Raw genomic sequence first — 16,025 nt, 5'->3', positions numbered from 1 at the left:
CATTGGGATTTTGTTCAACTCACCCATCACATTGGTTGAATGTCATTTGTGTTGTCAAAGTGTTGACACATCACGTGTTTCTGCACTTCATCATTTTCCGGGAGGTTTGTATTGATAACACCAAGCCTTGTCACCCAATGTACTTTATACTAAAAAAGAATTGCCTCCATTTTACATTTCAATCAAATTGTGGCTGATGTCCACACATTGCTTTTGTTTGGGAGTGAAGCTTTACATACACTTTTTTCTTTTCTTCAAAACATTCTGGAAAATATCTTGATGTTTGATTTACACCTCACACTGCATGCTTACAACTGACTGGATAATCAGATCTGTTTTTTACAGTTATTAGTTTGAGTTGCCACCATAGCTAATGTGTGGAAGTTGCGTAAACTCCAGGAATAAAATCAGTTTTGGAACTTTTCCAAGGGACAGTGTGCTGTTGATGATAGATATGTTTAATGTGAATTGAACCTCCTGTGGAACCACCCATGAAGTGGAGGTAGTTATCCAGAAATTTTTCTTACTGTGACAAGGAAAATCAGGATAAACAAATGAGAGAGACATTTTGAGATTCTAGAAGAATCAGATCATAAAGGCACCATCAACAAATCTGAAACTGTAGATGGACTAACAATTATGGGTAGAAGTCATAGATTCTTCTAGATACCATGTGAACAGTGTTTCCAGAATTATTTTAATAAAGAAATGACTTTTACTGTGTGATTTGTATAGAATGCTGTAGCACATTACAGAAAAAGTAAAATGATAACAGCATTATTTATAGCCAAATAATTAAATTAGTCCTCCTCCTTGATTTTCTTGGAAGCTAATGTGACATGTTTCTTTCCACCGACAAATTTTTAACTTGTTTGAATAACAGTTGGAAGATTTTGACACTGTGGCGTATTTTGAATGTAACATAAATATTGCAGTCAGTCACTAGCTGACTGTGTTTAAAATGACTTGTTTATGTTTGATTTCTCCATCTGTCTGAAAAATGTTGAATGGTTGACTTCATGTTCTATAAACATCAGGTGCAGTCCTAGAGTACACGAACATCACAAAACACTGATACAACAAATGTTTGAGTTGTAGGCACAATTAAAATAGTCACATGTTTTAATTTTTATTCCAGTTTTTTCTATCATTGTTCTCTTGATCTGGAGCTTTTGACAGATTTTCGCATTTTATTTTATAAAAAAATCTAATTGATGTTTCATTTGCTCCTTTCCTCTTTTCACCAAAACTTTGGGTCTTAGCTATCGTGATTTATGCTTGTGGGGCTCCTTTTCTGTTGATGTGTTGCCTTTTTATCACCTGTTGTTTATTTGGCAATATTATGAAAAGGAAAGTTGCTACTCACCGTATAGCAGAGTTGCTGAGTCGCAGATAGACACAACAAAAAGACTGTCACAAGTAAAACACACACACACACACACACACACACACACACACACACACACACACACACACACACACACACACACACACACGACTGCAGTCTCACGCAACTGAAACCACACTGGGAGCAGCAGCACCAGTGCATGGTGGGAGTGGCGACTGGGTGGAGGTAAAGAGTAGGCTGGGGCAGGGAGGGGGAGGGATAGTATGGTGGGGGATGGAGGACAGCGAATTGCTGCAGGTTAGACAGAGGGCAGGGGAGAGATGGAGAGGGCGAGGGAGGGGAAGGGGGAGGTAGTGGAAAAGGAGAGAAGTAAAAAGACTGAGTGGGATGGTGGAATGATGGCTGTGTATGTTGGAATGGGAACAGGGAAGTGAGTGAGGACAGTGATTAACAAAGGCTGAGGCCAGGAGGATTATGGGAACATAGGATGTATTGCAGGGAGAGTTCCCACGTGCGAAGTTCAGAAAAGCTGGTGTTGGTGGGAAGGATCCATATGGCACAGGCTGTGAAGCAGTCATTGAAATGAAGGATGTCATGTTTGGCAGGGTATTCAGCAACAGGGTGGTCCACTTGTCTCTTGGCCACAGTTTTTCGGTAGCCATTTACACTGACAGACAGCTTGTTGGTTTTCATGCTCACACAGAATGCAGCACAGTGGTTGCAGCTTAGCTTGTAAATCACATGACTGGTTTCACAGGTAGCCCAGCCTTTGATGGGATATGTGATGTTCGTGACCAGACTGGATTAGATGGTGGTGGGAGGATGTGATCTACAAGCTAAGCTGCAATCATTGTGCTACTTTCTATGTGGGCATGACAACCAGCAAGCTGTCCATGTAAATGGCCACCAACAAACTGTGGCTAAGAAACAAGTGGACCACCCTGTTGCTGAATACCCTGCCAAACATGGCAACCTACATTTCAATGACTGCTTCACAGCCTGTGCTATATGGATCCTTCCCACCAACACCAGCTTTTCTGAATTGCTCAGGTGGGAAATCTCCCTGCAATACATTCTATGTTCCCATAATTCTCTGGGCTCAACCTTCGTTAAGGACTGTCCTCACCCACTTTCCTGTTCGCATTCCAGCATACACAGCCATCATTCCACCATCCCATTCAGTCTTTTTATTTCTCTCCTGTTCTGCTACTTACCCCCACCCTCGCCCTCTCCATCTCTCCCCTGCCTTCCTTCTAACCTGCAGCACTTCACTATCTGCCACCCCCACCATACTATCCCTCCCCATCTCTGCCCCAGCCTCCTCCTTATCCCCACTCACCCACTCAGTTGCCACTCCCATCATGCACCGGTGCTGCTGCTTGCACTGTGGTTTCAGTTGCCTAAGACTCCAGTCGTGTGTGTGTGTGTGTGTGTGTGTGTGTGTGTGTGTGTGTGTGTGTGTGTTTTGTTGATGATGAAGGCTTTGATGGCCAAAAGCTTTGTTTATATGTGACAGTCTTTTTGTTGTGCTTAAGTTCAACTCAGCATCTCCGCTATGTAGTAAGTAGCATAATTTTTGTAATATTATTACATTCCATCCTGAATTTTCCATTGTTTGATTGTTGTTTATTTAAATTATGTCTCCATGATTTTGTTACTACTGGTTACCAAACAATGAACTTGTTTGTCTAACTGAAGACATTTTTATAATATATACAGGATTGAGAGTGATTAAAGGTAGTTATGTACAATCAGAGCAAAATGCCTCGGACCTTTGGAGGTGACGGAGTCCCACCTCTAACTGACAAACCAGGGACTCCTAAGATACGACTTGGCAAACAAATGGTAATGAGATGGGGAGCTATTAATATCAGTGGGGGCTACTCTTGGAAGAAGGTAGAGCTGGCAGAGGCTGCAAATAAGATGGGGCTGGACGTTTTAGCTGTTAGTGACATTCGGGTAAGGGGTGAGAAAGAAGAAGAAGTGGGAGAATACAAGGTCTACTTGTCAGGAGTCAAAGCAGGAATAGCACAATGGGGTGTAGGGCTTTACATCAGGAAAGAAATGGAACCCAGCGTAGTTGCAATAAGGTATGTAAACGAACGACTGATGTGGATAGATTTGACAGTGTCTAGCAAGAAAATTAGGATTGTGTCAGTATATTCGCATTGTGAAGGGACTGATCAAGATAAGATGGATAGTTTTTATGAGGCACTCAGTGATGTAGTTGTTAGAGTAAAGGACAAGGACAGTGTTCTGCTCATGGGTGATTTTAACGCCAGGATTGGAAATCGAACAGAAGGGTATGAAAAGGTTATGGGTAAATTTGGAGAGGATATGGAGGCCAACAGGAATGGGCAGCAACTCTTGGATTTCTGTGCCAGTATGGGCTTAGTAATCACAAACTCCTTTTTTTAAACATAAGAACATTCACCGGTATACTTGGGAAAGCAGGGGAACCAGATCTGTCATTGACTATATAATAACAGATCAGGAATTCAGGAAGGCTGTGAGGGACACACGTGTATTCAGGGGATTCTTTGATGACACTGATCATTATTTAATCTGCAGTGAAATTGGGATTGCGAGGCCGAAAGTGCAGGAGGTCAGGTCCATATGTAGGACGATAAGAGTGGAGAAACTTCAGGATAAGGGAATCAGGCACAAGTACATAACAGCGATCTCAGAAAGGTACCAGTTAGTTGAATGTAGTCAATTACAGTCATTGGAAAAGGAATGGACAAGGTACAGGGACACAGTACTAGAAGTGGCTAAAGAATGTCTTGGAACAGTAGTGTGTAAAAGTAGGAGGAAGCAAACAGCTTGGTGGAATGACACAGTCAAGGCAGCCTGTAAAAGGAAAAAGAAGGCGTATAAAAAATGGCTACATACTAGAACTCAGGTAGACAGAGAAAGTTATGTTGAAGAAAGAAACAAAGCCAAACAGATAATTGCAGCATCCAAGAAGAAATCTTGGGAAGACTTTGGAAACAGGTTGGAGACATTGGGTCAAGCTGCTGGAAAACCATTCTGGAGTGTAATTAGCAGTCTTCGAAAGGGAGGTAAGAAGGAAATGACAAGTATTTTGGACAGGTCAGGAAAACTGCTGGTGAATCCTGTGGATGCCTTGGGCAGATGGAGGGAATATTTTGAAGAGTTGCTCAATGTAGGTGAAAATACGATCAGTAATGTTTCAGATTTCGAGGTACAATGGGATAGGAATGATGATGGAAATAGGATCACGTTTGAGGAAGTGGAGAAAATGGTCAATAGATTGCAGTGCAATAAAGCAGCTGGGGTGGATGAAATTAAGTCGGAACTCATCAAGTACAGTGGAATGTCAGGTCTTAAATGGCTTCACAGGATAATTGAAATGGCCTGGGAGTCGGGACAGGTTCCATCACACTGGACAAAAGCAGTAATCACACCAATCTTTAAACATGGAAACAGAAAAGATTGTAACAACTACAGAGGTATCTCTTTAATCAGCGTTGTGGGTAAAATCTTCTCAGGTATTGTTGAAAGGAAAGTGCGAGTATTAGTTGAGGAGCAATTGGATGAAAATCAGTGTGGGTTTAGGCCTCTTAGAGGTTGTCAGGACCAGATCTTTAGCTTACGACAAATAATGGAGAAGTGTTATGAGTGGAACAGGGAATTGTATCTATGCTTTATAGATCTAGAAAAGGCATATGACCGGGTTCCTAGGAGGAAGTTATTGTCTGTTCTACGAGATTATGGAATAGGAGGCAAACTTTTGCAAGCAATTAAAGGTCTTTACATGGATAGTCAGGCAGCAGTTAGAGTTGACGGTAAACTGAGTTCATGGTTCAGAGTAGTTTCAGGGGTAAGACAAGGCTGCAACCTGTCTCCACTGTTGTTCATATTATTTATGGATCATATGTTGAAAACAATAGACTGGCTGGGTGAGATTAAGATATGTGAACACAAAATAAGCAGTCTTGCATATGCGGATGACTTAGTTGTGATGGCAGATTCAATTGAAAGTTTGCAGAGTAATATTTCAGAGCTAGATCAGAAATGTAAGGACTATGGTATGAAGATTAGCATCTCCAAAACGAAAGTAATATCAGTGGGAAAGAAATATAAACGGATTGAGTGCCAAATAGGAGGAACAAAGTTAGAACAGGTGGACGGTTTCAAGTACTTAGGATGCATATTCTCACAGGATGGCAACATAGTGAAAGAACTGGAAGCTAGGTGTAGCAAGGCTAATGCAGTGAGTGCTCAGCTACGATCTACTCTCTTCTGCAAGAAGGAAGTCAGTACCAAGACTAAGTTATCTGTGCACCGTTCAATCTTTCGACCAACTTTGTTGTATGGGAGCGAAAGCTGGGTGGATTCAGGTTACCTTATCAATAAGGTTGAGGTTACGGATATGAAAGTAGCTAGGATGATTGCAGGTACTAGTAGATGGGAACAATGGCAGGAGGGTGTCCACAATGAGGAAATCAAAGAAAAACTGGGAATGAACTCTATAGATGTAGCAGTCAGGGCGAACAGGCTTAGATGGTGGGGTCATGTTACACGCATGGGAGAAGCAAGGTTACCCAAGAGACTCGTGGGTTCAGCAGTAGAGGGTAGGAGGAGTCGGGGCAGAGCAAGGAGAAGGTACCTGGATTCGGTTAAGAATGATTTTGAAGTAATAGGTTTAACATCAGAAGAGGCACCAATGTTAGCACTGAATAGGGGATCATGGAGGAATTTTATAAGGAGGGCTATGCTCCAGACTGAACGCTGAAAGGCATAATCAGTCTTAAATGATGATGATGATGATGTAATGACGTAATTTTATATCAGGATCATGTCTAAAAAGTCATAAAATAATTGTAAATAGACTGCTAAGGGTCACTACAACCATTTTATTTGGAGGATTAAAGAAAGTCTGAAGACTGCTGCACAATTATACATTTTCAGTAAAGCAGTCATAGTAGATCAAAAAGTCTTTTTTGTATTCTATAGGTTAAGCAGTGCTATATATTTTGAAAAAAAAATGTTACTTTAAAATATTATTTTCTGCCTCATTTGTTAGGTTTGGAGGAAGGAGACAGATTTAAATCTAAGACAGAGAATACACAAGCTGAAACATGAGCTACTTCAAAGTGCTCTTCCATCAGAATCAACAAATGTATCAGATTTCTCTTTGGGTGGAGACATTCCTGGTAAAGATATTCCAGATGGTAAGTATGTGAAGTGTGTTTCCTTTTACCTCAAATCCATGCAGTGGTTTAATGGCCACATGCTGCTATATTCACCAGTCTGAATGTGGATTTTAGACAGTTACTCATGCTCATTTAGGCAAAGAATATGATACACAAAAAATGAAAATGCGATAACACACAGAGCAAAGTTTACACAGTTCGCAGACAGATGGTGCATATTGCTTCCCTCCCTTAGGTTAACTTGACAATTGTGGCCTCAGGAAGGGCATCCAGCCACAGTGTGAAATACAGCAGAACTACAATTATCCAAACTACCACTATCTGAATCATCAATTATCCAGATAGCTTTGAGGAAAAAGAAATTTGACGAAATGTAACTTCAAGATGGGACAGCTCAGCTGGCAAAGTCTCAGCTCCAGAAACGACATGTGCCCTGTGTACCAAGGTACGAAGTACCCCATCACGCTGATCCGGATGGTGACAACTATTAGCCTGTAAGTCGGTGTGAGTATGTTTCCTGTAGACTGCATGTCCCAATGATCCATCATCCTTCCTCCTAACCAACATGTCAAGAAAGGGAAGGCAACCATCCTCTTCCACCTCCATCGTAAAACGAATGTTCAGGTGGATCGAGTTCAGATGTTCTAGAAAGACATTCAAATTCTCCCTACCATGAGGCCAAACAACAAAAGTATCGTCAACGTATCTAAAGAAAATGGTGGGGTGTTCTCCCGCCGAAATATCGGCAGTCGCTGAAAGTGTTACCTGGCTGAATTCCCTGAAGTTATTTGAAAGTTGTATACGCCAGGAGAAACTCGGGTCTCAGTTAGATGAGATGTTTAGCATGGGAATATCAACAATAGCAGACATAAAAAACAAGTCCTTAATTTTAAACATTGTGTTTGTTCTTGAGAATGCAGTGGGAGTTCAGTGAGAAGGGTGGTGAAAGTGGCAGAGAAGAATGGGCTTGAAGAGGCCGGGTGGTTTCTGCAGCAGCAGGCTTTGGAAGGACCTCTTCTAGGGCTGATTGTTTGTGAAAAAGCATAACTTTTAGCCAAGAAAATCAACAGGTTGTCTTCATTTAAAGTGAGCAATAGCTGGCAATGGAATTTCGAGGCACGTCACGATATTTGTGAGTTGGGTTTAAGTGGTGAAAACCTATCAGCAGACCCCAAGTAGAAAATTTTATTCAAAATTTAGGATCTTATGACCCTGAATTTTTAAGCAATACAGATGAGACAGGACTTATGTAAAAAGCATTGGTGAAAACATCTGTAGTTTCTAAAAGGGAAACTAGTGCTCTCGACCTTATGGTTACTAAAGACTGGGTTACTATGCTGAACTAGGCAATGGCCTTGCTGCAGTGGTAACACCAGTTCCCATCAGATCACCAAAATTAAGCACTGTCGGACTTAACTAGCATGTGAATGGGTCACTGTCCAGGTCTGCCGAGTGGCAGACTGGGGTGCACTCAGCCCTTGTGTGGTCAATTGAGGAGCTACTTGATTGAGAAGTAGTGAGACCAATCGCGGAAACTGACAATGGCTGGGAGAGCAGTGTACTGACCACATCCTCCTCCATATCCACATCTGGTGATGCCTAAGGGCTGAGGATGATATGGCAGCCAGTCAGTATCATTTGGCCTTCAAGACCTGTTCAGATCATGTTTGTTTGTTTTATTACGCTGAACTGTGCTAACTCTATGGAAAATTGCAAAATACTCCTTCTCTCAATAATAAAAACGAGAAACCCCCAGGCTTTGAAAAATGTTAAAAACTTTGCATATTTTACAATAATCAACCAAAGGCCTGAATGACTGCACTTTGTTTTGGTACTGGCACAGTTCAGTTTTTGTACCTGATGTAAAAAGAATAAAATACCATAAGGCCATAGGGAAAGAAGGTAATAAGATGTTAATTCTGGACAGTTCACTCACCCACCCCACAGAAAGCCTTCTTGATAGAGAAGATGGCTGCAGCCAATGGACCAATCAGTTACTGAAACTGTGAAGCAACATTACAGAAGACAGCTGTTGAGGAAGCTTTTGATAGAAGATGAAAGTGCAGAAGGCATTGTCTCTTGTCACCAAAAATTGAATTTAAAAAAATGCTTTCTCATGGTTGCGGAAGCAAGGAATTTGGTCAAGACAGCCCAGTTTAAAAAGACTGTGGACTAAATTAAAAGGCATTTCAACCAAAAATGAGATTCAGAAAGATGAAGATGAAAAGAAGTAGTGTGGAAACAAAGAGGAAGAAAGAGAAGCGACAGAGGATGAAATATCACTTGAAAACATAAGAAAGATATGAAGTTTCTTGGCAGATTAAAACTTTGTGCCAGACCGAGACTCCAACTCGGGACCTTTGCCTTCCGCAGGCAAGTGCTCTACCATTGAGCTACCCGAGCACGACTCGTGCCCCGTCCTCACAGCTTTACTTCTGCCAGTACCTCTGTCTCCTACCTTTCAAACTTTACAGAAGCTCTCCTGCGAATGTTGCAGAACCAGCACTCCTGAAAGAAAGGATATTGCGGAGACATGGCTCAGCCACAGCGTGGGGGATGTTTTCATAATGAGATTTTCACTCTGCAGCGGAGTTTGCGCTGATTTAAAACTTCCTCGAAGATTAAAACTGTACCTAGGCATAGGTCCCGAGTTCGAGTCTCGGTCTGGCACAGTTTTAATCTACCAGGAAGTTTCATATCAGCGCACAGTCCACTGTAGAGTGAAAATCTCATTCTATAAGAAAGATACTTTTTAAATTCCAGGACATTCCAGTAGCAGTGCAGGGCTTTGCTTGTGATTTTTTGGACTTGGATACCAAATTCTCATTGATGAAATCGTTGAAAGATTAGATTGGTACTCACCATGTAGTGGAGATGTTCTACATCTACATCTACATCTATACTCCGCGAGCCACCTTACGGTGTGTGGCGGAGGGTACTTATTGTACCACTATCTGATCCCCCCTTCCCTGTTCCATTCACGAATTGTGCGTGGGAAGAACGACTGCTTGTAAGTCTCCGTATTTGCTCTAATTTCTCGGATCTTTTCGTTGTGATCATTACGCGAGATATATGTGGGCGGTAGTAATATGTTGCCCATCTCTTCCCGGAATGTGCTCTCTCGTAATTTCGATAATAAACCTCTCCGTATTGCGTAACGCCTTTCTTGAAGTGTCCGCCACTGGAGCTTGTTCAGCATCTCCGTAACGCTCTCGCGTTGACTAAATGTCCCCGTGACGAATTGCGCTGCTTTTCGCTGGATCATGTCTATCTCTTCTATTAATCCAACCTGGTAAGGGTCCCATACTGATGAGCAATACTCAAGAATCGGACGAACAAGCGTTTTGTAAGCTACTTCTTTCGTCGATGAGTCACATTTTCTTAGAATTCTTCCTATGAATCTCAACCTGGTGCCTGCTTTTCCCACTATTTGTTTTATGTGATCATTCCACTTCAGATCGCTCCGGATAGTAACTCCTAAGTATTTTACGGTCGTTACCGCTTCCAATGATTTACCACCTATGGCATAATCGTACTGGAATGGATTTCTGCCCCTATGTATGCGCATTATATTACATTTATCTACGTTTAGGGAAAGCTGCCAGCTGTCGCACCATGCATTAATCCTCTGCAGGTCCTCCTGGAGTACGTACGAGTCTTCTGATGTTGCTACTTTCTTGTAGACAACCGTGTCATCTGCAAATAGCCTCACGGAGCTACCGATGTTGTCAACTAAGTCATTTATGTATATTGTAAACAATAAAGGTCCTATCACGCTTCCCTGCGGTACTCCCGAAATTACCTCTACATCTGCAGATTTTGAACCGTTAAGAATGACATGTTGTGTTCTTTCTTCTAGGAAATCCTGAATCCAATCACAAACCTGGTCCGATATTCCGTAAGCTCGTATTTTTTTCACTAAACGTAAGTGCGGAACCGTATCAAATGCCTTCCTGAAGTCCAGGAATACGGCATCAATCTGCTCGCCAGTGTCTACGGCACTGTGAATTTCTTGGGCAAATAGGGCGAGCTGAGTTTCACATGATCTCTGTTTGCGGAATCCATGTTGGTTATGATGAAGGAGATTTGTATTATCTAAGAACGTCATAATACGAGAACACAAAACATGTTCCATTATTCTACAACAGATTGACGTAAGTGAAATAGGCCTATAATTATTCGCATCTGATTTATGACCCTTCTTGAAAATGGGAACGACCTGCGCTTTCTTCCAGTCGCTAGGTACTTTACGTTCTTCCAGCGATCTACGATAAATTGCTGATAGAAAGGGGGCAAGTTCTTTAGCATAATCACTGTAGAATCTTAAGGGTATCTCGTCTGGTCCGGATGCTTTTCCGCTACTAAGTGATAGCAGTTGTTTTTCAATTCCGATATAGTTTATTTCAATATTTTCCATTTTGGCGTCCGTGCGACGGCTGAAGTCAGGGACCGTGTTACGATTTTCCGCAGTGAAACAGTTTCGGAACACTGAATTCAGTATTTCTGCCTTTCTTCGGTCGTCCTCTGTTTCGGTGCCATCGTGGTCAACGAGTGACTGAATAGGGGATTTAGATCCGCTTACCGATTTTACATGTTGAGTCAGACAAGCACAACAAAAAGAGTACTAAACAAATAAATCCAAAAGGCTTCCTTCTGAATTATACAACATAAACGCACACATTCATGCAAACGCAGCACACCACTGTCTCTGGCTGCCAGGTAAAATGTTAAATGCAAACATCCAAATATGGACACATTGAGTTGTGCAGGTGCTGGATATCAGCCTGTTGCACTTGGTCAGTCAATACAGGGATGGTTAATACTGTTTGTGGATGATGCTGGAGCTGTCCAATGATGCCACGTAAGTGCCTGAATTGGAGACAGATCTGTCATCGAGCAGGCCAAGGCACCATGTCAAAAATCTGTAGAGAATGTTGGGATACGACAGCAGCATGAGGGTGAGTGTTATGCTGTTGGAAAACACCTCTTGGAACACTATTCTTGATTGGTAACACAACCGATCAAATCATGTAGGTGCGTAGGATAACCATGAGAGTGCTCCTGCTATCATATGAACTTGAATCTCTGATCGTAACTGCAAGAGTAGGTCCAGTGTGTCTAGCACACAGGCAGGTTGGTTGTGGGCCCTCAACTGACCTCCACCTAGCCAACACAGCAGCCATTACGGGCACCAAGGCAGACCCAGCTTTCGTCAGAAAACTCAACAGACCTCCACTCTGTGGATATGATGTTGGCATTTTTGAGATCATTATATATTATTATTATTATTATTATTATTATTACCACCACCAGCAGCAGCACCTACATCATCATCCAGATTCCAATTAAGAACAACTGTGGTATTTCCCTTGTTAGGCAGAAGTACCACAATATCTTCATTTTCCACAATGCACACAGCCTCTCTCTCTCTCTCTCTCTCTCTCTCTCTCTCTCTCTCTCTCTCTCTCTCTGCTGATGTTAGATGTGAGATATGCCGTACCACCTGTTCACACTCCACTAATGAACTCCACAATAGGTACGTGTAGGAGCGAAATTCAGTCCATTAAGGGCTAAGATGGCTCTTTGTTCCAGGTCCTTGTTTGACAGGTTGATGACAATGTGTGCCATTCCATGAGAAGTTACTGATATTTACATGGTTGCAAGTTGCTCAAATTACTTTGTTTCTTTTATATTGCTATGGTGAGCTCTTTGATCAGCTGCCATCGACATTTTGACCCGCTCCCAGTTGACAGATGAGAAATTGGCAGGTTAACAGACATAGCAATTCTATAAACTGCATGCATTACTACCAAGTTTGTACCTTGTATGTTGTATCCTTTCTTTGACGATGGCCAGGCAGTCTTGCCACCTTTAAAATTTGAAAGAGAGTATTCCAGTCAACATTGTCAAAAGCTTTCTCTAAGTCTACAAATGCTAGAAACGAAGGTTTCCTTTTCCTTAATCTTTCTTCTAAGATAAGTCGTAGGGTCAGTATTGCCTCACGTGTCCTCATATTTCTACAGAATCCAAACTGATCTTCCCCAAGGTCGGCTTCTACCTGTTTTTCCATTCGTCTGTAAAGAATTCGCGTTAGTATTTTGCAGCCGTGACTTGTTAAATTGATAGTTCGGTAATTTTCACAACTGTCAACACCTGCTTTCTTTGGGATTGGAATTATTATATTCTTCTTGAAGTCTGACGGTATTTTGCCTGTCTCATACATCTTGCTAACCAGATGGTAGAGTTTTGTCAGGACTGGCTCTCCCAAAGCCGTCAATAGTTCTAATGGAATGTTGTCTACTCCCGGGGCCTTGTTTCGACTCAGGTCTTTCAGTGCTCTGTCAAACTCTTCACGCAGTATCGTATCTCCCATTTCATCTTCATCTACATCCTCTTCCATTTCCATAATATTGTCCTCAAGTGCATCGCCCTTGTATAGACCCTCTATATACTCCTTCCACCTTTCTGCTTTCCCTTCTTTGCTTAGAACTGGGTTTCCATCTGAGCTCTTGATATTCATACAAATGGCTCTCTTTTCTCCAAAGGTCTCTCTAATTTTCCTGTAGGCAGTATCTATCTTACCTCTAGTGAGATAAGCCTCTACATCCTTACATTTGTCCTCCAGCCATGCCTGCTTAGCCATTTTGCACTTCCTGTTGATCTCATTTTTGGGGATTTTGTATTCCTTTTTGCCTGCTTCATTTACTGCATTTTTGTATTTTCTCCTTTCATCAATTAAATTCAATATTTCTTCTGTTACCCAACGATTTCTACTAGCCCTCGTCTTTTTACCTACTTGATCCTCTGCTGCCTTCACTACTTCATCCCTCAGAGCTACCCATTCTTCTTCTTCTGCTGTATTTCTTTGCCCCATTCCTGTCAATTGTTCCCTTATGCTCTCCCTGAAACTCTTTGCAACCTCTGGCGTAGTCAGTTTATCTAGGTCTCATCTCCTTAAATTCCCACCTTTTTGCAGTTTCTCCAGTTTTAATCTACAGTTCATAACCAATAGATTGTGGTCAAAGTCCACATCTGCCCCTGGAAATGTCTTACAATTTAGAACCTGGTTCCTAAATCTCTGCCTTACCATTATATAATCTGTCTGATACCTTTTAGTATCTCCAGGATTCTTCCACGTATACAACCTTCTTTTATGATTCTTGAACCAAGTGTTAGCAATTAGCAATGTGTAAGTTATGCTCTGTGCAAAATTCTACCAGACGGCTTCCTCTTTCATTTCTTACCCCCAATCCATATTCCTGTACTACGTTTCCTTCTCTCCCTTTTCCTACTTTCGAATTCCTGTCACCCATGACTATTAAATTTTCGTCTCCCTTCACTACCTGAATAATTTCTTTCATCTCATTATACATTTCTTCAGTTTCTTCGTCATCTGCAGAGGTAGTCGGCATATAAAGTTGTACTACTGTAGTAGGCATGGGCTTCGTGTCTGTCTTGGCCACAATAATACTTTCACTATGCTGTTTGTAGTAGCTTACCCGCACTCCTATTTTTTTATTCATTATTAAACCTACTCCTGCATTACCCCTATTTGATTTTGTATTTATAACCCTGTATTCATCTGACTAGAAGTCTTGTTCCTCCTGCCACCGAACTTCACTAATTCCCACTATATCTAACTTTAACCTATCCATTTCCCTTTTTAAATTTTCTAACCTACCTGCCCGATTAAGGGATCTGACATTCCACGCTCCGATCCGTAGAATGCCAGTTTTCTTTCTCCTGATAACGACATCCTCTTGAGTTGTCCCCGCCCGGAGATCCAAATGGGGGACTATTTTACCTCCGGAATATATTACCCAAGAGGACGCCATCATCATATAACCATACAGTAAAGCTGCACGCCCTCGGGAAAAATTACGACTGTAGTTTCCCCTTGCTTTCAGCCGTTTGTAGTACCAGCACAGCAAGGCCGTTTTGGTTAGTGTTACAAGGCCAGATCAGTCAATCATCCAGACTGTCGCCCCTGCAACTACTGAAAAGGCTGCTGCCCCTCTTCAGGAACCATACGTTTGTCTGGCCTCTCAACAGATACCCCTCCGTTGTGGTTGCACCTACTGTACGGCTATCTGTATCGTTTGAAGCACGCAAGCCTCCCTACCAACGGCAAGGTGCATGGTTCAAGGGGGGGGGGGGGGGGCTATAATTGTCACGGAGCATCATGAATTCACACGGTGACAGCACTTTGTGTACAGTTGTTATTTGTATTGTGTGTGCCATTGGGGATGAAATTTGAGAGGTACAGATGTGTTTTTTTTATGTATTGTACCAGAGCTGGGAGTTTAGTCGACATAGGTGTTGGTGCTGGTTGTACAAAGTCTGCAAGAAGGGTGGAGGTTTCCCCATACACTACTTCTGCCAGAAAGGCCAATAGATCTTACTTAAAGGTATGAATACCGAGCAAGACCCAGGGCAGTGCTTCTATCCAGCTATCTGTGTAGCATATGAGTGCAGTCTTTAGCGTTTGGTGCCAGCGTTCCACCAACCCATTACTTTGTGGATGGTACACTGTTGTTCAATTTCATTTTGTGCCACAGAGGGCTTCAAAGAAATCCAACTCAAATTGACATCCTAGTCAGAAGTGATTGTCTCAGGGCAACTCAAGTGGGATATCCATACTTCAATGGATGCACAGGTCGTGGATTCACCCATGATATCTTTTGAAAGGGATCCCAGCATGAGAAATGGTTGATGACTGATAATATGTATATAAACCCTTCTGATTTGGAAAGTATGTGATGATCAGATCCATATGAATACGCTGGAATAGGGTGTGTGGTACCTTGAAGCGACCGAGTGCTGGTGGTGCGTGGTGCGTGGTGCCCAATCTTTCTGCATTGGGATGGCAGACAGGTCTGACCCTATCTGTGGCAGTCCCATCTGGCATTAGGTCACACGAATTGTTTGGTCATCAGCCGTATTGTCGCTAAGACGCATGGGTGAGCCAGGTCATTAATTTGGTTGAAAAGTGCGTGGTGCATGGAATCTGGCATGGAAAATCTGATTCTATTTTGTGACACATCGCTCAGTAAGCAGACATTGGTGCCTGACATGGTACTCTGATCAATGCATGAGCTTGATATATTGTTGATAAAGTCTGTGATCAGTGGGTCAAGTTTTCGGTCATATATGAGACTGATGTAGTCTTATGTGGAAGATGGGTCCGGAAATGTATGCTTTCTGAGGTAAGTCTAATAAACATGGATCCAGAAATGCATACTTTCTACAATAAATACATGTTTACAGGAGGTGTTCTATGTGGCATCCATTCATGGCTATGTACGCCTCTGCCGCCCTGCATAAGGAATGATGCAGCGTTTGAAGTATACCTGGTTGTTGTTGTACCTGCTGGCATTAGTTGAAAATGTGGCCCTGTAGCTTCACACATCGTTGATTGGCGTGGCGTTGACCAATTCCGTTCCCATAACAAAAGGTCCTCCCCCCCCCCCCCCCTCCCGCATGAACCATGGACCTTG

The 16,025-nt window shown here is 42.3% G+C and overlaps 1 protein-coding gene across 1 annotated transcript in view; it reads left to right on the top strand.

The window, feature by feature from the left end:
* LOC124597856 overlaps positions 1 to 16,025 on the top strand; it is a 58,712-nt gene that overhangs the window by 30,864 nt on the left and 11,823 nt on the right. Inside the window, exon 3 of the mRNA XM_047135965.1 lies at positions 6,399 to 6,546. Within this exon, the coding sequence (XP_046991921.1) occupies positions 6,399 to 6,546 (148 nt within the window). The remainder of the gene's footprint in view (positions 1 to 6,398; positions 6,547 to 16,025) is intronic.

Source organism: Schistocerca americana, chromosome 1 (assembly GCF_021461395.2).
Source record: "Schistocerca americana isolate TAMUIC-IGC-003095 chromosome 1, iqSchAmer2.1, whole genome shotgun sequence".
NCBI lineage: Eukaryota > Metazoa > Arthropoda > Insecta > Orthoptera > Acrididae > Schistocerca > Schistocerca americana.
Note: the sequence above shows the minus strand (reverse complement) of the source record. Positions and strands in the feature narration are given on the sequence as shown.